Source organism: Peromyscus maniculatus, chromosome 1 (genome assembly GCF_049852395.1).
Source record: "Peromyscus maniculatus bairdii isolate BWxNUB_F1_BW_parent chromosome 1, HU_Pman_BW_mat_3.1, whole genome shotgun sequence".
Classification (NCBI taxonomy): Eukaryota; Metazoa; Chordata; class Mammalia; order Rodentia; family Cricetidae; genus Peromyscus; species Peromyscus maniculatus.
The window spans coordinates 156840899-156867275 of record NC_134852.1 but is presented as its reverse complement, the minus strand read 5'-3'; the positions used below and the strand labels follow the sequence as shown (position 1 = coordinate 156867275).

At 51.7% G+C, this 26377-nt stretch overlaps 3 protein-coding genes across 6 annotated transcripts; 2 read left to right on the top strand and 1 right to left on the bottom strand.

Annotated features, from left to right (window-relative positions):
• Window positions 1–558: 558 nt before the first annotated feature.
• On the top strand, window positions 559–5125 carry Cabp4 (calcium binding protein 4). Its single transcript, XM_006980536.2, has 6 exons — window positions 559–912; window positions 1480–1510; window positions 1592–1735; window positions 3434–3543; window positions 4229–4376; window positions 4476–5125. Exons 1-6 carry the CDS (start codon window positions 559–561, stop codon window positions 4502–4504), a joined length of 816 nt encoding a protein of 271 aa, XP_006980598.1. The 3' UTR covers window positions 4505–5125.
• Window positions 5126–8865: 3740 nt separating this feature from the next.
• On the bottom strand, window positions 8866–13917 carry Tmem134 (transmembrane protein 134). 4 transcript variants are annotated; one of them, XM_042258692.2, is made up of 7 exons: window positions 13662–13916; window positions 12728–12792; window positions 12212–12301; window positions 12034–12110; window positions 9524–9568; window positions 9322–9375; window positions 8866–9088 (listed from the first exon to the last, which is right to left on the bottom strand). In XM_042258692.2, the coding sequence occupies exons 1-7, from the start codon at window positions 13833–13835 to the stop codon at window positions 8886–8888; spliced, it is 708 nt and encodes a 235-aa protein (XP_042114626.1). In that variant the 5' UTR covers window positions 13836–13916; the 3' UTR covers window positions 8866–8885. The 4 variants fall into 4 exon arrangements, with proteins under 4 accessions (XP_042114626.1, XP_006980596.1, XP_042114633.1 ...); XM_006980534.4 differs by having other exon boundaries at window positions 8866–9234; window positions 13662–13912; XM_042258699.2 differs by lacking the exon at window positions 9524–9568 and having other exon boundaries at window positions 13662–13917.
• A 144-nt stretch (window positions 13918–14061) lies between these two features.
• Aip (AHR interacting HSP90 co-chaperone) lies at window positions 14062–26294 on the top strand. The gene is made up of 7 exons (XM_006980533.4): window positions 14062–14084; window positions 18581–18790; window positions 21478–21657; window positions 24517–24705; window positions 25245–25421; window positions 25538–25679; window positions 25972–26294. The coding sequence occupies exons 2-7, from the start codon at window positions 18692–18694 to the stop codon at window positions 26175–26177; spliced, it is 993 nt and encodes a 330-aa protein (XP_006980595.1). The 5' UTR covers window positions 14062–14084; window positions 18581–18691; the 3' UTR covers window positions 26178–26294.
• Window positions 26295–26377: the final 83 nt, after the last annotated feature.

The following is a 26377-nucleotide window of genomic DNA, read 5'->3' as shown; positions in this document are numbered from 1 at the left end:
GCCCAGGGCATGTGGTGTCATCCCCACGCCCCTCTCAGCATCCAAGGCCTCTTTTCTAAAGTTCCATTTGCCCTCTGCCCCAACTAGGATGTCGCTCCATGGGGGACCCAAGGTGACAACTCTCAGTCTTTTCCAGTATTCCTCCTCCTGCCAAAGGGGTCTTTGCTGCACTAAGTTCAGCCACGTCGCACTCCGGGATGAGTGCTTAACTCTGCAGCAGTGTGCCCCCATTTCACAGATGGGTAAACTGAGACTTGGAAGGATACATTGGCTGCTTCTACTAGATAAGTGGCTGAGCTTAAGTATGAGCTCCCTGCAGCTGCTGTGTCCTGGCACCCTCACTCCTGAGAACAGTTTTCAAGACCCATCTGGTGCTGCCAGGCCACTCTGGGGCAGAGGGCAGGGATTAGGCTGGCTGCCTGAATCATTTACCCTAATCCCCCTCACTGTGGATCCCAGGTGATCAACTCAAGCCTGGAGGGCTATAAGCAGCTTTCTGGGCCCTGAGAACGAAGGGCACTCCAGGGAGCTGCCTCACTGAGTCCCGTCATCCTCTACATGGCAACAGAGCATGGCTCACAGCTGGTTCCTGACCCCCAGAAGACCCCTGAAGGAGTTGTATCTCCTGGGAGTGCTGCTGAGGGCTCCACCTTGACCAGAAGAAGGAGCAAGAAGGAGAGGCGGCTGCCAGGGTCTCAGAAGGCCAGTTCTGGAAAGCAGGCCTCTGGCCGGGGCTCTGAGGCCTCAGGAAGCAGCAAGAACCCCCCAAAGACCAGAGCGGGGCAGGATGAGCCATCCTCAGCACCTCCTGGGCAAGCCTCTCACCGACAGTCCCACCGACATCGTCCTGACCCCCAGCAGGACGCTGCCCAAAGGACTTATGGGCCCCTGCTCAACCGCATCTTTGGAAAGGTCGGGGGTATAGGGGTGGGGGATTGAGGCTAACTTCGCTTATCTTTACCCCTACCTGTCCAGGCCTCCTGCTTTTTGTGCCAGATTGGGAAAGACAGGACAGAGTTGTGGCTTCTTGTACCCCAGACCGGGGGTGGGGGGCAAGCAATTCAGGACAAAGTTGGTTTTGGGCCTGCTGGTATAGTGGCCAGAAGACCTCACACCAGACATCTTTGAGAATTTTATTTGAAGCTCCAAGAGCATGAGAAAAGGTAGCTCTGTAGGATTTTAGCTGTTTTGTTTGTTTGTTTTGTTGTTGTTGTTGTTGTTGTTGTTTGAGACAGGGTTTCTCTGTGTAGTTTTGGTGCCTGTCCTGGATCTCGCTCTGTAGATCAGGCTGGCCTTGAACTCACAAAGATCTGCCTGGCTCTGCCTCCCAAGTGCTGGGATCAAAGGCATGCGCCACCACTGCCCGGCTCAATTTTAGCCGTCTTTCAGCTGCTTTGGTGGGGCCAGCCCTGCACAGTGAACTTGGAGGGGTTGGAGGAGCTGTGGCCAATGGGGACATGTTGGCTTATTCCTCTACAGGATCGTGAACTGGGCCCCGAGGAGTTGGAGGGTGAGTGTCTCTCACCGTTGCTGGGAGGTGGAAGGTGACCCTGGATCTGGCTTCCTGGTCTGACTTCTGCTAACCCTACAGAGCTTCAGGCTGCCTTTGAGGAGTTTGACACTGACCAGGATGGCTACATCGGCTACCGGGAGCTGGGTGACTGCATGCGGACGCTGGGCTACATGCCCACGGAGATGGAGCTCTTGGAAGTGTCACAGCACGTGAAGATGCGCAGTCAGTGATGGAGCCCTGCCGGGTGATTGGTTTGGGAGCCAGCCTGCTTACCTAGAGGGCGGGCGGGCCACAGTCATGTTATTTTTAATTTTAGTTATGATTAGTGGAGGATGTGTGTGCCATGGTGTGCATTTGGAGGTCAGAATAGAGCTGTTGGGAGTGAGTTCTTCTATCATGTGGGTCCCAGAGAGCTACGCAAACTCAGGTCATCAGGTTTGGTGACGGGCATCTTTATTCCTTGGAGCTACCTGCTGCTCTTGGTTTTTTCATTTTTACAATAATTTCCAAAATGAGCATGGGATTTGCCATCGATGTACACATCCTGGCTTGCTTTCTATTGTGGTGATCAATACCATGACCAAAAGCAACTTGGAGAGAAAAGGGTATATTTGTATTACAACTTACAATCTATCATTGAGGGAAGTCAGAGCAGGAACTCAAGTCAGGAACCTGGAGGCAGGAACTGAAACAGAAACTTTAGGGAAATGCTGCTGACTGGCTCGCTCTCCAGGCGCCTGCTCGGCTACCTTTCTTCTACCTCCCAGGACCACCTTCCCAGGAGTGGTACCACTCGTGATGGACTGGGCCCTCTCACATCAACCATTAATCAAGCAAATGTCCCACAGACTTGCTTATGGGCCACTCTGAGGAAGGCATTTCCTTAGTTGAAATTTCTCTTCCTAAATGACCCTAGCTTATGTCAAGGTGACACACACAAAAATTAACCAGAGCTAGGCATGGTGGCACACGCCTTTAATAATGCCTCTGGGGAAGCAGAGGCAGGAGGATCTCTGTGAGTTCAAGGCCAGCCTGCTCTACATAGTGAGCTCCAGGCCAGTGAAGACTGAATAGAGATTGTGCCTCAAAAAGCACAATGCACATTCTAGGGCCATGCATCTCTTTTCCCGTAAAGTTCTTACTAGTCCCTTGGAATTGTAGGGGACTAGTGACATTTTAGAAATGAAGGTCTGACAATGGCGTGACAGTGCTTTTAGAAGGTATTTAGTGTGTAGATGGCTTTCTTTCCCACTGCCAGCCCTAAATAATGGCACAAAGACTTATTATTAATTGTGAAAGTGTGATCTTAGCTTAGGCTTGTCCCACTAGCTCTTATAACTTAAATTAACCCAATTATTGTAATCTATGTTCTGTCATGTGGCTCATTATCTCATCTCTCCATACTGTCCATGATGCTTCCTCTGTGTCTGACTGGTGACTCTGCCTTTCTTTTTCCCAGAGTCCTCTCTGTCCCTGGAAGTCCCGTCTAACCTCTTCCTGCCTAGCTATTGGCCATTCATCTCTTTATTAAACCAACCACAGTGACACATATTCAGTGTACACATATCTCACAACAATTTAGAGCTTCCTGCTTAGCTCTACTCAGCTAGAGCACTGCTCTGAGGAGTACCTTCTTCCAGGCCCATCCCAGGGTGAGAACAAGAGGGTTGGTAAGCCACCCAAAACCTCAAACAGCAACAGGATTTGAACTTGGGCTGCCTTCTCTGAAGCCTGGTCTCTTTCTGGCCCACTGGGGCTTCATGGAGAACAGGAGCATCCCTGACCCCCACAATAGCCAAGAAACAAACCCCTCTTTGAGCAAGGACCTAGGCGAGCCTTCCTGAGCTCAGAGCCCTGGTGGGAAGACAGAGAATGTAGCATCTCACTGAGTAGATTGTGACGCTCTGCTTGGGTCCACAGTGGGTGGCTTTGTGGATTTTGAAGAGTTTGTGGAGCTGATAAGCCCAAAGCTGAGGGAGGAGACAGCTCACATGTTGGGTGTACGTGAGCTCCGCATCGCCTTCCGAGAGGTAAGGAGTGCACGTGGCGGCAAGCATGGACTTCATCCTTATTGGGAACCTTCAGGAGACCCAGAGAGGCAGGACTAGGGTCTGGGGACAGGTAGAGAGGGCTTGGCTTATTCCCATAAGGTCTTCGATCAGAGAATCCTCCTCTAGGAGGCAGTCCTGACTCCTGAGGATGGGAAGGGTTAGATACCTGGTGGGAAGCATCATTGCCCTGGATGCCCAGGCAGTGGCAGGAGTAGAGCCAAGAATAGGGTGTAGTTCAGTTGGTAAAGTGAATACTTAGTATGCACAAAGCCCTGGGTTCAATCCTTTGCAACAAACGAAACCAGGGCATGGTGGTACACATGTAATCCAAAGCCTTGGGAGATGGCAAAGGCAGGAGGCTAAGGAGTCAAGGCTATACTCCACTACATAGTGAGTCTGAGGCCAGCCAGGTCTTCATGAGACACTGTCTCAACAATATAAACCAACCAACTAAAGCAACCCAGGAAGGCCAAGCATGTGGGCCCATGCTTTTAATCCCAGCACTTGGGAGGCAGAGGTAAGAGAAACCGTGAATTTGAGACCAGCCTGGGCAGGATGACATAGTGAGACCCTATCTCAAATAAAAAAAGAAAGAAAGAAAACAAGAAGAGCCACTTAGGGAGACAGCGTGGGTAGGAGCCCTGCTCGGACTCTGTCTTGACAGTTTGACAAGGACAGGGATGGACGGATCACAGTGGCAGAGCTCCGGCAGGCCGCACCAGCTCTGCTGGGGGAGCCACTAGAGGGCACTGAGCTGGATGAGATGCTGCGGGAGATGGACCTCAATGGGGATGGCACCATAGACTTCGATGGTGAGTCACCCTCGCAGACGCCTCTCCCATGCCTCCAGCACTTTGAACCTCCTCCATCCCTGACCTGGGTTGGCCTTCCCCGACCTGTCTCTCCTGCAGAATTTGTAATGATGCTATCTACTGGCTGAGGCACCTGCAGGGACAACCTACTGCCCCTGAGGCCCAGATACCGGCAGGAACCAGACGACCACACCCTTCCCCAGGATGGAGAGATCCTCCCCAACTGTAGGCTGCTTCTACCGTGACCGCGCCCGACCAACTGACTCCAGTGTCTGCCCTCTTGTCTTTTTCTCCCACTCCCAAGCTGTGGAGGGAAAAACCGCCGCTGGCTGCAGTTCTCAGTGGAGAACAAGATTCGAATCTCTCCAGATCCTGGAGTTCCCCAGCATTGGCTGCATTCCAAGAAATCAGGCAGAGTGTGCTGTGGGGGGAATTCCTAGGACACGGTAGATTGAGAGAGTGACCAGATCATTTCCCACTACTTACGTGTATAAAGTGCTGCTTTGAAAAAATGAACTTGGGCCAGGTAAAATGGCTCAGCAGATAAAAGCTCCTGCCACCAAGCCTGAATTGGATCCTTGAGGGCTGGGCGGTGGTGGTGCCTTCCTTTAATCCTAGCATTTGGGAGGCAGAGGCAGAGGCAGAGGCAGAGGCAGAGGCAGGTGGATCTCTATGAGTTCGAGGCCAGCCTGGTCTACAATAGTGAGTTCCAAGACAGCCAGGACTACACAGAGAAACCTTGTTTCAAAAAACCCAAATAAATAAATAAATAAATAAAATTCTCGTGATGGAAGGAGAGAACCAACTTCACAAAGTTGTTCTCTGGCATGCGCATGCTCTGTCAACCCCCTCCCCCACCGCCCCACCACCCTCTGTCATGAATGAAAAGTGAATGTGAATCTGGGTGTGGCAGGACATGCTAGTAACCTCAGCAGAGGAGGCCAAGGAAAGAGGGTTAGACGGTCCAACACCGAAAGAACTGGAAAGGAGGGGCTGCTCTGAGGTCTCCAAAGCTTGGGGAGCTCAATGTGGGGCCTTGGGGAGCTGACACCGAAGGATTCAGTCCTGGATTGAGGCTTGCGGGCCTGGGCTCTCACACTCGGCCGTGACGGACACCCATTTGAGTGGACTTCACTTAAGGTTAGCCTGGAAGGGAACACACACAGAATATACCATTCAAAAGTCCAACAGAGGAGGCAAGGGGGAAAATGAAGAATTTTGATTTACACTAGAAGTCTGAGGAAAAGCTTTTTTTTTTTTTCTTTCTCCTTTGAGATAGGGTAGCTGTCCTTTGTGGCTGGCCTGGAACTCACAGAGACCCTCTTTGCCTCTGTCCCGCTCCCAAATGCTGGGAGTGAAGGCATGCACCAGCCACCCACAGCCACTGAGAAAACATTTATGCCTCCTATCAGTGCGCTTCACGATAAAGAAACACTGTTTAGAGTGTCTAGAGTTTAGGTCTCCAACGTTCTTTGAGAAGAGCTGTGGCCAGCGCCATCTGGGTTAGATCGGTTAACCAATAAAAGGAAGCTCTGGGTTGGAGTGTGACTTCATGGCACAGTGCCTGCCAAGACCTGGCAAGGTCCTGGGCTTGAGTGCCTCACTAAAAAAGGCAAGAATGAAAAAGAAGGCCCAGTGAGACGACTCAGGAGGTGAAGGTGCCAAGTGTGAAGACGGATTTCGGGCCCTGGGATCCACATGTGGAAGGAGAGAATGGACTGGTCCAGCTGTACACATGGCATGTTGCATGTGTGAACCTCTACTCCCAAGTAAGTAATGCAATTGTAACAAAAGAAGAAAGCTCATTGGTTACAATACAGTTTTAAGTGCTGCATACTGGGTCAAAGAATGGAATCACAATTGAGTCTACTCAATAATTTTTTTTTTAGCCATGGTGGTACATATCTTTAATCTCAGCCCTGGGGAGACAGAGGCAGGTAGATCTCTGTGAATTCAAGGCCAATCTGGTCTACATAGCAAGCTCTAGGCCAGTCGGGGTACACAGAGAAACTGTCTTTAAAAAAAACATTATTATTGTTTGTGAATACAAGTGAGTGCCTGCCAGGGCGCACAGATGGAGGACAATTCTGGGGGTCAGTTCTGTCTTTCAGCAGTAGATCTGGGGACTGGACACAAGCTGTTAGGAATGTGTAATGGTGCTTTGACCCAATGAGCCATCTTACCCGCTTCATGAACAGTTTTGAAATTTTCCTTCGCTTTCTTTGTTCTCATTGTGATTATTGGACTGTAACTGTGTGAGTGTGCTGATAATACAAACTGTGGGCTCGGATTTTGTCTTTCTCACTTTGCTAGTTAAAAAACAAATCAGGTTGGAGAGCTGGTGCCGTGGTTCTTGCAAAGGACCTGGGTTTAATTCCCGGTATCCACGTGGAGGTTCACTACCTCCATGGGCACTAGGCATACATGTGGTCCACAGACATGCATGCAGGCAAAACACTCAGTCACACAAAATTTTAAAAAAAGTAATAAATCTAAAATTAAAAAAATCTGGGCGTGGGGCATGAGGATGCCATAGCACAGACGCAGAGATCAGAAAACCTCAGCTGGTCGGCACCTTCCACTTTGGGAAAGGTGCAGCTCTTGCTGTCTTGGAACTTCAGATACCAGGCCTGCAGGCTTCCAGGGATTCTCCTGCCTCCACATCCCTTCTCTATAGGAGCTGGGATGACACATCCACTGCTGCACCTGGCTTTATGTATGTTCCAGACTCTGACTCAGATCCTCACAAGCGCACAGCAAGGCCTCTCTACTGCTCCATCTTCCAGCCCCAGTTCTCCGTTTACTGTGTGCAAGCGTGCGTGCGTGCGTGCGTGCGTGCGTGCGTGCGTGCGTGCGTGCGTGCGTGCGTGCGTGCGTGCATGCATGCATGCATGCATGCATGCGTCCGTCCCAAGGATCATATGCAGAGGTCAGAAAAGAGCTTGTAGGAGTCCATCCTCTTTCCATCATGTGGGTCCCAGGGAGTGAACTCAGGCTGCCAGGCTTGGCAGCAAGTACCTCACCGCTAGGCTATCTCACCAGACCTTTATTGTATAACTGCATCAGTCCTTGCCTCGGCTAGTTGCGGAGTGGCGAGTTACTTAAGGTGTTCTGACCGGAGGTCTGAGGGTGGAAGGTCTGGGTGGGTCAGGAGAGGAGCGGGTCAAAAGACCAGGTGTCCAAGTCAGGCGGTGGTGGAGCACGCCTTTAATACCAGCACCCGGGAGGCAGAGGCGGGCGGATCTCTGTGAGTTCGAGGCCAGCCTGGTCTACAGAGCAAGATCCAGGACAGGCACCAAAACTACACAGAGAAACCCTGTTGTGAAAAACAAAAGAGTAGGTGTCCACTCCTTCAGTAAAGGCATGGACTCAGGTGTGCAGCATCCTGTTGTGTGGACACGCATGCTTTGGTCTGGGAGACAGAACACCCACTCAGCTAGTCTTTTGGTGGCCTGCAGAGGACACCATCCTTGTTTCATTTTTTTCCCCTCTACCTGAGTTTTAGAAGGGGCTTGGGTTGTGTTTTTGTCCTTGGTGAGTTGGTCCTCACTTGTACACTGGGGGCCTTGGGCTTCTCATCTGTGAAATGGGACCGAGGCAGTAAGGATTCCAAGACTTGATTTGGGGACGTGTTTGGCACAGCTTGTTTCATGAGAACTACCGTGAACTCGGATTTCCTTACAGTGTTTGGGTTTTTTTTTTTTTTTTTGTTGTTGTTGTTTTTTTTTTTTTTTTTTTTTTGGTTTTTCGAGACAGGGTTTCTCTGTGTAGCTTTGCGTCTCTCCTGGTAGCCCACTTGGTAGCCCAGACTGGCCTCGAACTCACAGAGATCCGCCTGGCTCTGCCTCCTGAGTGCTGGGATTAAAGGCGTGCGCCACCACCGCCCAGCGAGTTTGGGTTTTTTTGTTTGTTTAGTTTTTGTTTGTTTAAGTTTCAGATATCAGAGGCCCAGATTTTCCAAAAATCTAAGATGGTGGGTGCTTCAGACATTTGGTGGCTCTGAAAGTCTCCTTGTCCCTGGGGTGCTCTGTGAAGTTGTGCTCCCAATCTCTGGGCCTGGGAAGTAGGGCAGTGGGTGGAGGGGCACTGCTGTCCCACATGACCCACATTTAGAGATGGCTCTGGCAGCCTCGGGCCCTAGAGCCCGGCTGGAACCAGGATACCAGCCTCCAGACCCCAGGCCTGCGTCATCTCTCAGGGCCCTTTGCTAAGGCCTAGGACAGGTGCTGGTCTGTTACACAGATGAGGACAGTTGAATCTCCTCAGGGTTGCAGGCAGGGAGGCTGGGACCACTTCTTCATCCAGCTCTGCCCTGGACATGATGGTGACCTTGGGCGCAGCGGAGATCGCCAGGTTGTCCTAGGTGCCGTGAGAGGTTGGTCATCCTCCACAGCCCCAGCTGGTCCTTTACTAAACCTTTGCAGAAGAGAGCTGTGGTTGTTAGTGGGCTGGGCCAGGCCTGGTGGGACAGAAAAGTGACGGTCCCTGCTGGGGATAATGACACTTTTATTAGCACAAAATTACACCAACCCAGGATTCCAGGGCCCAGGAATAAACTAAGGCACACATCAGGTTAAGGGGCAACATCCCCAGGCTGGCATGCCCCAAACTTCCTGAGCGAATCCAGAGGGGGCTGGTGGTCATGAGGGTCCCAGAGGGCCTTTTCCTTCCAGGCGAAAGGGACAGAACTGGGCGTCGGTTGGAGGTCCGCCCTGTGGACATGTGGAGGTGGCCTGAGGCCTTGGATCTCTGGTATCCCATTGGCCCGCTGCAGCTCACTTCTCAAAGTAGGGCAGGTAGAAGAATTGGAAGCCCCGGTGGCCCTTGACAGCACAGTAGATGAAGATCACGTGGTAGACTGCGGGGCGGTGTCTGTCAGTAAGGGGGCCTGGCCCCGCCCCACCCATGCCCCGCCCCGCCCCGCCCCACCTCATGCCACTCTCACCTCCCGGGACTAACAGCAGGACGCCTGGCACGAAGAAGATGGCGCTGGAGACACCTGTGGTGGGAAGAAACGGACAGCTCAGGACTAGGGGTTCCTGGGGGCGATGGCTGCCCGGGAAGGCCTCCCTCTCTCTTGGAAGGTGGCTGATTCGTGCTGGGAGTTGGGAGGGTTAGCTGAGGACCCAGGCAGGAGGGGCGCTCACCTGGAGAGGGGGCCACCTCCAGTCCCACGCCGACCAGGATGAGCACTGCACACACATGGGGTCGTGGAGGGGAAGGACAGGCGGGGTGAGGGCAGGATCTTCCACACCTGACTCTCAGCCCGGCTCCCACCTGATGCATCGCCCACCTAAACTGCTGTCCACTGGGCAGCATACCTCCCCAGGATGCTCACCAAGCTGTGTTTTCAGGGCCGCATACTTGGCAGGCCCTGGGAAATAGCTATGAAATGGGAGTTTCTACTGCTGTTTGGTGTGACCTTTCAGTCACTCAACAAACACTTACGGAACACCCTCTGCATGCCTGGTACCAAGAATTCCACCATAAAAGGCAGATAGGGGCCTGGCATGGTAGTGCATACCTTTAATCCCAGTACTCAGGAGGGAGAGGCAGACAGATCTCTGTGAGACCAAGCTGGTCTACAGGGTGAGTTCCAGGACAACTGGGGCTACATAAAGAGACCCTGTTTCCATGGGTGGGGAGCTTGTCATAAAGCTACTCAACTTCAATCCCTTGGACCCACATGGTGGAAGCAGAGAGCTGAATCGTGCAATAACTCTGACCCCACTTGGGCTGTGGCACGCATCCTCCTTCAACCCCACATACACACAAATGAAAACATAAATGTAACAGAAAAGCAGATTGATCCTTGTCTCATGGCCCTTCTTACCGGAGGGACCAAGGAGACCCGGAAAGCTATGATCCACCCAGGACTTTGGTAGACATCATGTTTTACCAAGAGCACCCAGAAGGAGGTTCACACTCACTCCCTGACCCAGCTTAGAGCTGCAGATTCTGCTGTTAGAGTAAACATCTTTTTCTAATTCCCTAGAGCCCTTGGTGGCTCTCTGGTGACCTCTATGAGCCTTGGCAGTCACAGGTGTGGGTCTAAATCCCAGCTCATCTTCCTCCCAGCTGCAACCTGAGGAAGCCCCTCTCCAGCCCGAGCCTGTGTCCTTACTTCCAAAATCAGGACGCTACCAATGCTTGGCTTTGCTGGGTTGAGGAGAAGCTGGCAGTAGGTGTCACCAGTGCCTGGCCTGCAGTGGTGCTGGCAAGTGGCAGCTCTGTCCCCTGCACTCAAACACCTAGAGGTGAAGGTTGGATTTCTGGCCAGGAGACCTAGCTGGCTGGGGCCTTTGACCTTTCTGGAGAAGGAAGGGAAGGAGACCCAGGGTGGCAGCCACAGTTGGTCCTTCCTTATGACCCCTGTTGATCTCAACCCTGGATGTTCTGGGGACTTTGCATCTCCGTCCCGTAAAGAAGTCAGAAATATCTGGCTGTGAAACCTGCCTGTGCTGGGTCTCAGTTTCCCTACTGAACAATGTGAGGTAGAAAAAGGTCCTGGTTAGATCACATACCCCAGAGAAGAAGAAGCAGGCCTGATGCCTGGCCTCAGGGACACCAGTGTCCTGAGCACTGGCCTGCCTTCACGAACAGGCTCTGGTCCCTGCCTCTTACTTGCCACCTCTGTAAGGTGGGGGAAATGGACCTGGCAGTAGTCAACACAGACTAAATGGAAGCTGTTAGCTCTCCATTCTCTGGTCCTAGGTAGATTAAACAGATTAAATTTAAAAAGGAAATAAGTAGCGAGGAGGTGGGGTAGGGTGTGGGAGGGGGGTGAGGCACAAGCCTTGAGTCCCAGCACTCAGGAGGCAGGATCTTTGAGTTTGAGGCCAGCCTGGTCTACAGAGCAAGTTCCAAGACAACCAAGTCTACACAGACAAACTCTGTCTCAAAAAAACAATAGATAGATACATAAATACATAAATAAATAAAATAAAATAAGCTGGGCGTAGTGATGCATACCTGTAAACCCAGAATATGGGAGGTAGGGGCAGGATGATCAAACGTTCAAGAACATACTTCACTTTTGGGTTACATGAGACCCTGTCTCAAAAAACTAGAAGGGGTAGGGGAGCTGGAGAGAAGGCTCAGTTAAGAGCACTTACTGCTCTTGCAGAGGACCCAGGTTTGGTTAGCACCCACACAGTGGCTCACAACCCTCTACAACTCCAGTTCCAGGGCATCCAGTTGCCTTTTCTGACTTTACTGGAGACTGCAAGGACATGGTATATATACATAAAAAATAAATATTAAAAATAACTTTAAAAAACTCTTTTTTTTCTTTTTTTTTTTTTTCCAAGACAGGGTTTCTCTGTGTAGCTTTGCGCCTTTCCTGGAACTCACTCTGTAGCCCAGGCTGGCCTCGAACTCACAGAGATCCGCCTGGCTCTGCCTCCTGAGTGCTGGGACTAAAGGCGTGCGCCACCACCGCCCGGCTAGAAACTTTTTTAAAAAAAGGAAATAGTGATTTAAAAAGCACTGAATCAGGTTCCAGTCACCCTGGGTGCTCTCTGGACAGATGATCAGGACCCTAGGCTGATCCTCTCATAGCCCCAGTTGCTCAGTTGTAACAGGAAGGCCCAACATGCCAAGCAGCGACAGAGCCTGCTCAGGGGAGGGAGAGAAGACAGGCCATCGGGACACTCACCTAGCCCCAGCAGCAGGAGCAGAAAAGAGGCCAGAACGACCCGTCTGTTTTTCTGGATCAAAGGATGTTGGGTCCAGCTGGGTGGCAAGAGGGATGGACACAAGTCAAGGAGGTGAGGCAGTGGGGAGCCAGGGTTGGCTGGCAGGCAGAAGCTGAACTCCAAGGGAGAGGCTCTCACCTGCAGCAGGCATTGTAGGAGCGCTGGGTGGTGCTGCTGATGGTGCTGAAGGACCACTGAGAGCTACGCATGGACATGTGCCCAGAATCCCTGAAGGACAGAAGGATGGGGAGCGGGGAGGGGGAGATAAAGAAGAGGATAGAGTCAAGATAAAATGAGGGTGTGTAGGGACTGAGGCAAAACCCTGCAGGACAGAGGGCCCCGAAAGGGGACAAGGTTGGGGGTGAGGGTAAATTATAGAGTGGGGTGTGCGTTAAGAGAAATGAAAAAGGGAAGGTGGGGGCGGAGTTAAACTGAGAATTCCTAGGAGATAAAAAGCCTCGCAGTGGTAAGCTGCAGGCACTGGGCATAAGGTGAGGTGACCCAGCTGGACAGGAGATCCTATGAGGGAAGGAGGGCTAGGAATCCTTATAGGACAGATTGAGTGCAGCGGGGTGGGGACTGGCCAGGTTCCTGCAGTCAGGAGCCGGAGACATGGGTCTTGGGATGCAGGGTGGGTCCCCACCTGGCTCTGACCTTGTGCTGACTCCCCCATCGGGCTCTGGAGAGGCCTGGGCTCCATCCTCATCATTTTCCAGGTTCTGTTCCAGAACACAGGGTTCAGAGAGGTTGCTCTGTTTGGGCCTTTCCACTCCCCCTCTGGGGAGAGGAGAAAAGCAGCCAGACAGCTTCTGCCTGGCATACCTGGCAGCTGCTCTCTCCTCTCCCTGCCCTCCCAGCACAACCGGTTTGATGATTCAGAAACTGAAACCCAGGTAGGAAGTAGGGTGGCTACTGGGGGCTTTGGCACCGAAGTCAGCAGGAGTGGGTGGCCGGCTCTCAGCATGGACCCCAGGGACAGGTGACCACCCAAATGGGGCTCTTAGGATTTTACTGGGGCCCAACATAGAGAAGCTCTGGATTTGGTGTAGCAGAGCACAGGTCTCTAGTTCCTATGTCTCAAAGAACGCTAGGGCTGGGGGCGGCTATCTGGGACAATGATTTATGGTGTAGTTGGAGTCAAGAGATGGGCAAACACATCATGTGTGTGGGACCTCCACTGCTAGGGTGATTCTCAAAACAGACAGGATGCAGATTCTCCATAGGTCATGTGGCCTGGGGTCAAGGGATGCTGGAAGGAACCCGCAATGTCTAGTTTAGATACAGAGTGCTCTCCAAACCCGGAGGGGTGGTAATGGGGTGTCAGTATCCAGGATGGGTGGGCTTTCCACTGATGCGGCTGAGGTCTGAGTTCCTGGTCCGGGCTTGCGGCTCTCCAAAGCTGCATGGGGACCGAACTCGGAGTTCAGAGGGCAAGGATATAATTCTGGATGAGCAGACACGTCTGGGGGAAAGTTTCCCACTCCGCTGGGGTCTCTAGGCAGAGTCTCCGGAAATTAGGGTTCTCCGGGGCCGGCCTGGGGTCCCGCCCTATCCCGGACAAGAGGGTGAGATGGGCCGGGCCGTTCACCTGGTAGCGCAGCCGGGACTGCTTGTCTTCATCAGCCACCTCGAACCTGGCCCGGCGCTCGAAGTGCAGCGGCCCGAAGCGGGCGACCCCGCTGGACTCAGGCCCAGGCCCTGCGTCCTCCAGGGTCAGCTCGAAGGCATCATCGATACTGAACTGGGGTCGGGTGGCGCTCATGGCCCCCGCCCGCCTAGGCGCCCAGCGCTGCCGCCATCTGAGCCCGCCACGGCCCCGCCCACCAAACAGGTCCCGCCCCCGCGCAGGCCCCGCCCCGTCCCCCTAGGAGAGAAGTCCTGCCCTCTACAACGGCCCCGCCCTGTCCGCTCGTCCTCCGCAGGCCTGAGCTGCGGAGCGCCGAGTGGATTCGGGATCACGTCAGCGTCTCGCGGGTAGCGGGACCCGCTGCGCCACCCAGAGGCGGCCTTGGTGAGCGACAGCCCGGACTGTGATCAGGCGCAGTCTAGGCTCATGCTTGCTTGCAGGGGCGAGTAGGAGGGAGAAGGAATGCCCATGCCCAGAGGCTCAGACCCCAAGAACTGGCTTGAATACCAGTCTGCACTCTGTGCCATCGAGACTTTTGGACCTGTTACTCCATCCTACTCACCACGGCTTCCGGTGGAGGGGTGTTCTTGTCATTTTGCAGCTATGGAATCTGAGGCTCAGATCTTGTATGGCTTTCTCCAACTCAGAATCCATGAGGCAGCCAGTAATTTTTTTTTTTTTTTAATTCTCTCTCACACCGCGTCTGCGCTCCCTTCTGTCTTTTATTTTTCTTGGGAGAGGGTCTGTCTATGTAGCTCAAACTGGCCTTGAACTCTGAATCTTTCTGCCTCAGCTTCTCTAGTACTGTGATTACAGGCATACACCAGCCACCATGTTGCGCGCTCTCTCTCTCTCTCTCTCTCCCCCTCTCTCTCCCTTTCTTTCTTTCCTTCCTTCCTTCTTTCTTCCTTCCTTCCTTCCTTTCTTCTTTCTTTCTTTCTGTGTGTGTTTTAAAACAAGATTTCATGTAGTGCAGCTGATCTCAATATGTAGTGGATAATGACCTTGAACTTTTCCTGCTGCTGCTTCCACCTTGTACCAACATGCCTAGTTTATTCTATGATGGCAATTGAACCTAGGGCCCAGTGAATTCTAGGCATTTGTGTGTGTGTGTGTGTGTGTGTGTGTGTGTGTGTGTGTGTGTGTGTGTGTGTGTGTTCCAGGATTTCACTGTGTAGCCCAGGCTGGCCTCAGACTTTCAATGCTCCTGCCTCATCTTCCCAACACTGTGTTAATGAGTGGCTGCTTCTGTGTGTGGTGCATGTGCATATGTGAGTACCAGTAGACTCCAGAAGACGGGATTCCCTGGAGCTGGAGTTATAGGCAGTTGTGAACTGCTTGACGTGGGTGCTGGAAATTGAACACAGGTCCTCCTCAAGAGCTTGTTTTTAATTCCCAAACCATTTCTCTATCCCCTAGTTTTTGGCATTATTTTGTTCACTGCCCAGGAGTGTTTGGAACTGAATACATGCTCAATAAATATCTGTGGCAGGACTGAATGGGCAGGTTGCCAAAGTGGTGCATCTGGGATCTGAACCCACATCTTCCTAGTTCACAAAGTTTTCGTCCTCCTCCATGCCCACCCACGCCCTCATTTTCTGATTTCATATAAAGAACTGAGTCGACTCCATTTCTCAGTTTATGGCACCTTCCTCCTGTGAAAGAGGCTCCGATCCAGTTGTGGCAATTCATTTTCCCTCATCACCTCCCACTTTTTCTGCTCTCCACTTCTCCCGAGATCTCGCCTTACTGTGCTTCGGCAGACCCTGCCTGTCCTGTCCCACATATGGCGTTGTCTTCTGTGTGGATGTGTTTGCAATTTACACACATGGTGTCACGTATCAAGCTCATTTTGTTGTTTACATTTTTCTGTTTTTCCACTCAGTGATAATGGTTTCCACATGCATCTTGTTTGCTGTTTCAGTTACTAGTTGTAGGTCTGGTACCAGTTGGACTGTCCAGCCCTCAGGCCCACAGGGAGCCCACTCAGGTTGACCTCGTGTACACATCACGGTTGTCTCCCATGAAAGGTGGGGGACTCCTCTTCCAGCAGGTGCATGTCCAGGCCATAGGGCATTTACCCGGGTGGCTTCACAGAGCTTGCAGTTGCTCCCCTGAGTTGTGGAGAATTGACATCCGTCCTGAGGCTTCTGGCTTTTTCTCAGCCCCTGGTGTCATCCAGTTTCCTAAGAGCTGGCAGGCCTGATGAGTACAAGGCGGTACTTCACTCCTTCCCGGAAGTTCCCTTGGTTGATTGGTTGGTTGGTTGGTTTGTGTTTGTTTGTTTGACATTGGTATCTTCTATGCAGCTCGCACAGGGCCAGAGCTTACTGTGTAGACTGCTACAGGTTCTACCTCAGCTCTCTGATGATGGGATAATAGACCTCTGTCACCACACTTGGTTTTATTCTTTTCTTCCTTCCCTGATGGGATTATAGACCTCCGTCACCACACTTAGTTTTAGTCCTTTCTTCCTTCCCTGTCACACCCTTCTTTCCTCCTCTCTCTTGCTCTTCCTTATTTATTCACTTATTTGCTTATTTATTGTGCACGTGCACACAAGCATTGGCACACGTGTAGGTCAGAGAACTTAACGGGAGTAGGGTTTTTTGGTCAACTGTGTGGGTGGAGGGTATCTAATTTGGATTGTCAGGCTCTGTGGCAGATGCCTTTACCTGATCCTCCCTGTTCTCCCTCCCCCTTCTTCTTTTTAAGATTTATATTTATGTGTATTAGTGTTTTGCCTGCATGTATGCCTGTGCGTCACATGTGTGCCTGGTGTGTGTAGAGGCCAGAAGAGGGGATCAGATCCCCTGGAACTGAAGTTATCGATGGTTGTGAGTGTCCATGTGGGCGCTGGGAACCAAACTCTAGTCTTCTGGAAGGGCAGCAAGTGCTCTTAACCCCGGAGCCATCTCTCTATCCTGTCTCAAGTACTTTTCCCATTGATGTATCTCACTGGCCTTAGCAATAAATACCTCTCATGTTAATCCAGTCTTCAATTGTTGAGGAAAATCCAACTTGATCTTCTGTTTGTCTTTACCATCATGCATTGTTTTGTGTATGAAACAAAGTGTTCTTGAAGTAAAATATTGTATTTTATGTATACATGTATTATATATGTATATATATTATGTATATATAACATCAACTTGCCATCCTCAGTGGTTTCAAACTGCACAGTTCTGTTTTGTATTCACACTATTGTGTAGCAAGTCTCTAGAGCTTTTTAATTTTGCAAAATAGAAACTCAGTACTTACTTAAAAAACAACTTCCCCATTCCAATCCCACAATTCTACTCTCTGTCTCTATGAACTGGCTATTCAGACACCTCAGTAATCCTGATCATACAGTATTTTTAAAATGTGTATGCGTGTTTGCCTACATGTATGTATGCACATTACACATATCTGGTGCCTACAGAGGCCAGAAGAGCATGTCTAATCCTCTGGAACTGGATTTACAGGTTATAAACTGCTGTGAGGATGCTGAGAATCGAACCTATGCCCTCTGAAAGAGAAGCTAGTGCTCTTAACTGCTGAGCCATCACTCCAGCCCATACAGTAATTTTTCACAACTGATATTTCACTGAGAATACTGATAAGTTTATGCAAAGCAGTGTATTTAGTTATCTTAATTTGTGGGTATGCATGCTGAAGAACCCCGGCCTCTCACATGCCAGGCAAGTGTTTAATATGGAGCTACACTCTCAGCCCCGCACTAATATTTTTTTTCTTATCTATATTCCTCTTTCCTGCTGTGGCATGTCTGGTTCATGGATCAAAGTAAATCAGCCATGTTGGTCAGCTTTTCCTCCTGCTGTACTTCCTGGAACATGAGTACAGCAGACTACTTTTTGTTAAAATTTGATAGAGCTTTCTGTGTTGGTAAAAAACAAAACCAAGCATGTTTCCCCTTCCCTTCAGAAGCCCTGCCCTCTCTGAGGACTTCTTACTGGAAAGTGAACCGGTCCGAATATGTGAGGCACTTAGCACCTGGGACTCATGGGAAAGACGATAATCCTCCGGGTTATGAGGACAGGATGAAGGCACCTCAGAGGCCTGGAGACTCCTGTTACCTTGTGAGAGCAGGAAAGTCTCACAGCTGTTGTTTACAGCTAGACTCCCAGGGGGGAGAGAAAGACCATTTCTTCCCCTAAAGTAGCTCTTTCCTATCGTCCATTTTTTCCCTGATATTTATGGGCACCTATTATGCGAAAGCACCCATAGACTCACCCAACCCCCAAGGTGTTGGGGTTCTCATGACCCTCAACTCGCTTTTAAGAAGTGGGATTGGGGAGAGGACTGCTAAGCATGTCCAAGCAAGCGGTCTACCACTGAGCTACATCCTAACTCAGTCCTTTTCTTATTTTTTTTTTTTTTAAAGACAGGGTTTTATATACCCCATGCTCCGCTATGTATAACCAAGGATGGCCCTGAACTCCTGATTCTCCTGCTTGCCATCCTCGGAGCGCTAGGATTTTAAGTGTGTGTCACCACACCAGGCTTCCTTCCCTTTTTCTGAAGACAAAAGGCCAGAATCTATATAAATCATAATGTATGCTAAGTACGCAAAATTAAAAGGGCCAAAGGGAATACACGGGTGAATGACTTTTTTCGGTTTTCATTTTCCTAACTGGAATGCTATTAATAGGGCATATGTAACTTAAATGGAGTGGCACACAGCCCTGAGAGCTCCAGTCCGGATAAAGCCAACAGCACAATTGCTGGGGGAGGTCCCGGCCGCGCCCCACTGGCCAACCAAGCCCCGCCCCTAGGCAGATTCAGGCCCCGCCCCCGGCGCCGCGTTAAAGCCGCTGCACAGAGAGCCAATCACAGCTCTTTTCTTCATTTCCTCCCTTTTTGGCTTCTGCCCTCAGCCAAAATGGCGCTTGCTCAGAAGGTGCCGAGGCTATAGGAGTTGCCGAAGCAGGTCCGGAAGCTACCGAGCGAGTCCGGAAGTTGCCGAAAGAGAGCAGCGGGGAAAGAGGATGGCGGATCTCATCGCAAGACTTCGAGAGGACGGGATCCAAAAGCGTGTGATACAGGAGGGCCAAGGAGAGTTGCCTGACTTTCAGGATGGCACAAAGGTTTGTGTCCATCCTCTCTCCCCTTCCCCCCTTCTGAGGCGCGGTGCGCATGCGAGGCGGGAGGAGGCCGTAGGTGAGAGGTTGCGCATGCCCAGAGAGCAGCCGCCAGTCACCCTACCTTTCGCATGCCGAGCTCGACGCTGATTGGTTTGGATTTAAGTGGGAGTAAATTCAGATAAGTCTACCCCGCCCCTTGGCTTTGTTTTAGTACTGCATTGGACAGGGCTGGGTGTCAGTCATCTCGAGCTGGTTTGGGGGTGGGTGTGACCTCAGTGCTGTTACTCGGACCAGAAGGTTCAAAGTTCATGCAGTTTATGAGTGAAGGGCCTTTTGAAACCATCTAGTACAACTCTCATTGTTTAGATGGGAAAACAGGCCCTGGAACTCGAAAACCCAGAGGAGGATCCCAGAGATGTAGTTTTCCAGACCAAACCTCTTTGTCGACTTTCTGATAGTAGCATTGCTTTTATATCCAGGCACCAAATCCAGGTGCCCCCTCCCCGAAACACTCCATATCCCGAGGCTTCCCTGCTCGGTTGCTGTAGATCTCTAATCACTGTTGTGAGCTGATACCAGTGAAGCCAAAAGCAAGAATTACGTGAACGAATGTATGCCCCCTGGCCAGTAGTGTAAGCCTAATGTGCTGAGGGATAAATGCTTAGAGCAGGCATTTGGTGGTAGTGATCAACTGTGCATAAAAAAGGGATCTTCAAGCTGGGCCTGGTGACACAGGCCTAGACTTCCAGCTACTTGGGAAGCCGAGGCAGCTGGATTGAAAGTTGAAGACCCACCTGGGCTACAGCATGAGGTCCGGGCCAGCCTGAGCAATGCAACCTGGGCTACAGCATGAGGTCCGGGCCAGCCTGAGCAATGCAACCTGTCTTAAAAAGCAGATGGAGGTAGAAAGCAGGCTTTGGAAGACAAGGGGATTCTAGGTGGAACAGACCAGGATAAAGTCATGTGAGGGTAGAGAAATCTGTGAGCAGGGGCACCCAGTAAACAGGAACAGGCAGGATTAAACAGTCGTGAGGGGTTTGGGAGTGGGGGCAATCTCCTGGGTGAGTTGGCCCAGTGGGTAGAGGCACTTGCTGCCAAGACTGGCCATGACCTGAGTTGGATCCCTAGGACCCAGTTGGTAGAAGGAGAGAAGTGACTTCTGCATGCTGTCCCCTGACCTCATACAGGCACTGTGGCACATGTGTGCCCCCAAACGAATAAATAAATGTAATTTAAAAATATCACCAGGGTGAGGGATGTGACTCGGGTACTTGTCTAAGACGCAGAGGCCTTGCATTTCATCCCCAGCAGAAGGCAAGGAGGAAAAGCCCAGCCGGCAGTGCGCATGGCGGTACATGTTCATAGGTTTCTCTCCCACGATGCCAGACAGATACTGTTGGTTCAGTTTTACTGATGTGGGAACTGACTTCAGAGAGGCAGCACAGCCTTGTGGCGTGGGCTCAGCTAACCATATCCTGTTGAGGTGTCCGTGCCCAGCCCTGTTCCGTCTGCCTCACTCTGACATGATCTTATCCAGAGTCAACTTTTTGAAACGACTCCTTGCTCAGATTACTCTCAATGTGGCGGCCTGGCACTCAGTGCCCCACTGACCTTGATGTTGGAATGGCACTGCAGTCTTTTTGTTTGTTGGTTTGGTTTTTCTCTGTGTAGCGCTGGCTGTCCTGGGATTCTCACTGTAGACCAGGCTGGCCTTGAACTCACAGAGATCCGCCTGCCTCTGTCTCCCGAGTGCTGGGATAAAAGGTGTTCACCTCCATGCCCAGCTGTAGCACTACGTACAGAAACCGTCCATCTTGCCTCTCCTCCTGTCCTTGTCCCTCTTAAAAGTGACTACATCACAGCCACAGAACCTAAGTTGGATCATGTTCCACTTCTGTTAGGTGAAGAAGCCCGGTGGCTTTCATCTCAGAGTAAAAACTCAGGTCCTTACCAAAGCCAATGTGCCCCGTGGACTTCATCTCTGTCATCCCTGGGACTCCAGGGAGCCTGCACTCAGTGTTCACTCTGCCCTGTGGCACTGACCTTGCTGCATTTGGACACCCTGCATGTTGCCCCTCGGGGTGGCTTTTGTACCTGTTGTTCCTTTGGCCTAGAACGTTCCTACTTAGTTCCTGCCTAGTTCCCTCTTTTCTTTATTCCTTTCAATTCCTTTCAGATCTCTGCTTAAAGTTTGCCTCCTTGGAGAGCCCCACCCCCACCACACCTCCAGTTCTGTTTTATATATATATATTTTGCTCAAAATGCTAAAAAAAAAAAAAAAAAAAAAAGAAAAGAAGAAAAAGGAAAGCAGGAAATCACCTTCGTCCATCATAGCATAAGGTTTTGTCTGACTTTCCTTCCTGTATTCTAGAAAGACAAGAGCTCTATGGGTCTGGGGCTTCTGTGTGGTTTACTGCTGGGTTTTTGTGTCCCGCACTGAATGTAGACATACAGTAGGAGCTCAGGAAATCCTTGTTGAAAGCATGATTGCAAACAGGCTCTTGTCTCACCCTGTCACCCAGCAGCCATGTGCCCTGGGCCTCTCACATCTCTGCCTGTGGCCTGGCTCTCACTGAGGTGGTGGGATAAAGCCAGCTGGTGGTCCAAGAGAAGCTTTGTCCCTTACCACATCTTTAGAAGCAGAGCTAGATTTGACCTTGCTGAGCTTTGAATTCCATGTGGCCCCACAGGCCACATTCCACTTTCGGACGCTGCGCAGCGATGATGAAGGCGCCATTCTAGACGACAGCAGAACACGGGGCAAGCCCATGGAGCTCATCATTGGCAAGAAGTTCAAGTTGCCTGTGTGGGAGACCATCGTGTGCACCATGCGTGAAGGGGAGATTGCCCAGTTCCTCTGTGATGTCAAGGTATCAGTCCTGGGGTCTATGGCGTTTGTCTGGCCATGCCCTGTGGCCCCTGCCCTGGCTTAGCCACTCCAGACTAAGCTGGGAGGTGGTGGTACACACCTTTAATCACAGCACTCTCTCCAAACTGCCACCAGTCTCCTGACTTGTATCCTGGCCACTCTTCTGTCTTTTCCTGTCCATGAACTAGACTCCAGCCAGGGAACTCATTCTTTTCTTTTCTTTTTTAAGATTTATTTATTTACTGTGATGTATGCCTGCAGGCCAGAAGAGGGCACCAGATCTTATTGCAGATGGTTGTGAGCCACCATGTGGTTGCTGGGAATTGAACTAAGGACCTTTGGAAGGGTAGCCAGTGCTCTTAACCTCTGAGCCATCTCTCCAGCCCTAGGAAACTCATTTTTAAGTGCAAATGGGCTATAGGACCCATTACTTCATACTTCTTTTTTTTTTTTAAACAATAAGTTATTTATATTTATTTTATGTGCATTGGTGTTTTGCCTACACATATGTCTGTGTGAGGGTGTCGGGTTCCCTGGAACTGAAGTTACAGACAGTTGTGAGCTACCATGTGGGTGCTGGGAATGGGACCTGGGTCCTCTGGAAGAGCAGCCAGTGCTCTTCACTGCTGAGCTCTCCCTCCAGCCCCAGAGAACTCATTCTTAAGTGCAATGGCCCATAGGACCCATTACTTCACACTTCTATGGCTCTTGGTCACTATTTGGATGGAGCATAATGTGGCTGTTTACACGGAGTCTGGTCCCTGCTAATGTCTCCTCATATACAACCCCTTGTCCTCCCTTTTCATTCATTTCCTGTAGCCAGGACCCTCCCTCCTCCTTCAAACCAGTTCCTGGTAATCATCCCCGGGAAGGCCCCCCCCCCCCCCCCGACTGCTGGGGGTTCTCTTGAACCGCCCCCTGGGCCCTCCTACCCTCCTGCCCGTGTGGTCAGGATCCAGCCTTCTGTTTGGTCGCACCGACACACTATGGGAGCTGGCTTGTTTCTTACCTCTTGCTTCCAAATGGGGCCAACCCAGAGCTCTATGTCCAGACACATCTGCATGTGAGTGTCTGCCCAGCAGCCCACCATATGCAGAAAGCAGGGGGAGTGAGGGAGTCCATTATGTGAATTCCAACATCCCTGCATCCTTTCTAAGGGAAGAGTTCTAGGTTGAGTCTTCTGTTCCCATTTTCCCAGAGTTTTGTTTGTTGTGGTGCTGGGAATTGAACCCAGGGCATTGCACATGCTAGGCAAGTATGCTACCTCTGAGCTACACACCCAGCCCCATTCTTTAGAAGTAGGTGTGTTATTGTTTTGGGGTGTGTGTGTGTGTGTATGGGTGCTCTAGATTGGCTTGGGAACTCCAGGGATACACCTGTCTACTTCCCAGTGCTGGAGTTCCGGGCACACTGGGACTCACACTCAGCTCTTGCATGGGCACTGGGAATCTAAATGCAGGCGCTTACGCTCTACCCCTGAGCCATCTCCCCAGGCCCCGTCTTTCGTTTGTTGTTTTGGATCTCTGAACTACCCAGATGCTCTTGAGCTCCCAGACTCAAGTGGTCCTCCAGCCCAGCTTCCTGAGCAGGTGATAATGGGTGCACCAAAGACCAGGTAGTGTTGTTGGTTGTTTTTTTACTTTTTGGGGCCTCACCACCCAGCTCCCAAATAGATACACGGAAATGTATTCTTACTTATGAATACTTGGCCTTAGCTTGGCTTGTTTCTAGCCAGCTTTTCTAACTTAAATTATCCCGTTTCTCTTTAACTATGTTTTGCCTCTGGGCTTTTTACCTTTCTTCATTCTATATGTCTTTCTTTCCTTCTTACTCTGTGGTCAGCTGAGTAGCTGGGTGACTGGCCCCTGGTGTCCTCCTCTCCTCCTTTTCTTGCTCCTCCCTCTTTTTTTTTTTTTTTTTTTTTCCTGAACCTAGATTTCTTTTCCTATTTATTCTGTCTGCCTGGCAGCCCTACCTATTTCTCCTGCCTAGCTGTTGGCTCTTCAGCTCTTTATTAGACCAGTCAGGTGGGTCAGACAGGCAAAGTAACACAGCTTCACAGAGTCTAACAAATGCAACATAAAAGAATGCAACACATCTTTGCATCATTAAACAAATGTTCCTCAGCATAAACAAATGTAACACATCTTCAACTAATATTTCATAACATGGTAGCTCCTCCGGGGGATTTGTTTTTATTTTGGAGACAGGGTCTCTCTGTAGTCCTGGCTGTCCTAGAACTCGCTCTGTAGACCAGGAAGGCCTCGAACTCAGGGCTCAGGGATCTGCCTGCTAAGGTGTGTTGCCACTCCCAGTTCTCTGGGGATTTGAAGTTGCTGCCCTGAGCCCAGCTCTGAGATGAGCCTTGACGTGAAGAGGAGTGCGGTGGTGGGGGTGGGTGCTGCGAACAGGATGTGGTAATGAGCTTGGCTTGTGGGGTTCATCCCTAATGAGAGAGGGGGGAGGGACCGAGAGGAGACACTAATACTGGATCTAGAACAGAAGTGAACTGTGGGTCTGTCTGTCTGTGGCTTGGGCAGGTGCTGGATTTGGTGGCCAGAGATCATGGCAAAGCTGAAGAATTTACTGAGAGAGTAGAAAGGCACCAAGGGAAGCAGGGCGGTGGTGGTGCACGCCTTGAATCCCAGCACTTTGAGTTTGAGAGCAGCCTAGTCTCCACAGTGAGTTCAGGACAGCCAGGGCTACACAGAGAAACCCTGTCTTGAAAAACAAACCAAGGCACCAGAGGGGAAAACCCTCTGAGCAGGGTTTTTCCGTGTGTGGATGATGACGGTGAGGCTTCTCTTGTGCCCAGTGAGCATGCGCACACATTGACGGAGCCTCTGCTGCCTTCCTGCAGCATGTAGTCCTGTACCCGCTGGTGGCCAAGAGCCTGCGCAACATCGCTGAGGGCAAGGACCCCCTGGAGGGGCAGCGGCATTGCTGTGGGATCGCGCAGATGCACGAGCATAATTCCCTGGGTCATGCGGACCTGGACGCCCTGCAGCAGAACCCTCAGCCCCTGGTCTTCCACATTGAGATGCTGAAGGTGAGGCCCCCTGCTGATGCGGAAGGTGAGGTGTGAGGCCCCCTGCTGATGCGGAAGGTGAGGTGTGAGGCCCCCTGCTGATGCGGAAGGTGAGGCCTTCTGCTTTGGCCCAAAGTGGGCACTGGCCTTACCTCCCCGCTACACCCTGCTGTCCAGGGTTGGTCTGCTGCGGAAGGGGGCAAGGACAGGAAAATTTTGTGGAAGCTCCTAGGGCCCCACACTTCTCCCTAGGCCTCAGTGATCACCTCTTTGGGGAGGACTGACCGTCCACCTTGAACTCCTTCATCCTTTGCCCGTGAGCCCATCTTTCCCTCCACAGCTGGCCATACTTGGAAAGTACCAGGGCTTTAGGTGGTTCCTTCCGTCCACCTAGGTTATTTGCCATTGGACGTAAGCTCTGCCAGGGCATGGGTGTTTGCCACCGTCGTCATTGCTATGGTCTTGGTGCTCGGCATGGCTGGGCCAGCCTGTCAGGTTTGCTGCAGTGGACTCTGAGGTGCCCCATGGGCTCTGCCTTGAAGTGCTCCCTGCCCTGGCAGGTGGAGAGCCCAGGCACATACCAGCAGGACCCGTGGGCGATGACGGATGAGGAGAAAGCCAAAGCCGTACCACTCATCCACCAAGAGGGCAACCGCTTATACCGCGAGGGGCAGGTGAAAGAGGCCGCCGCCAAGTACTATGATGCCATCGCCTGCCTCAAGAACCTGCAGATGAAGGTATATCCCAGAGGCCGCGGGGGGGGGGGGGGGGGGGGGCAGGAAGGGGTGGGGGGGGGTGGGGAGCCAGGGCCGGGTCTCAGTGTCTCCACTTTCCTTGCCCCCACCCACCCCAGGAGCAGCCTGGGTCCCCTGACTGGATCCAGCTGGACCTGCAGATCACACCACTGCTTCTCAACTACTGCCAGTGCAAGCTGGTGGCTCAGGAGTATTACGAAGTGCTGGACCACTGCTCCTCCATCCTCAACAAGTATGACGGTGAGCAGCTCTAGGTCCCGGGGTTCCCACCCAGCGCTGTGGGCGCTTGGGTCCAGCTCTTAGCTTTGAGATCTCCCCATTCTGAGTTCCTTCCAAGAGCCTGACCAGAGCCTCCATCCCAGAGGGTGAGGGCTGTGTTCGGGACGTATGAGTGATACAGTGGGGTGGAGCGGCGTTGGGGTGCTGTTCAGAGCAGAGCAGATCTCCCCATGGTGGACCCAGGTGCCGGGAGACAGGCTGGCCAGTCTCCTCTCATGCCTTCGTCTGCCGTCTGCTTTCTGGTGTCCTGCAGACAATGTCAAGGCTTACTTCAAGCGGGGTAAGGCCCATGCTGCTGTGTGGAATGCCCAGGAAGCCCAGGCTGACTTTGCCAAGGTGTTGGAGCTAGATCCTGCCCTGGCGCCTGTGGTAAGCAGAGAACTGCGGGCCCTGGAGACACGGATCCGGCAGAAGGATGAGGAGGACAAGGCCCGCTTCCGAGGCATCTTCTCCCACTGACAGGGCCTCGTTCCTGTCCTGCCCGCCCTGCCCAGCCCACTGCCGCCGCCACCTGTCCCCCCCCCCCCACTGCCACTTTGCGCTTCTGTGTATATAAAGGCCTTATTTATCTCTCTGGTCTGCAGAGCTAATCCATCCCAAAGGCTGCTCATCACTGGCTTAGTGGGAGGCAAGAGATCAGGCTCTCATCCTAGTTCCTA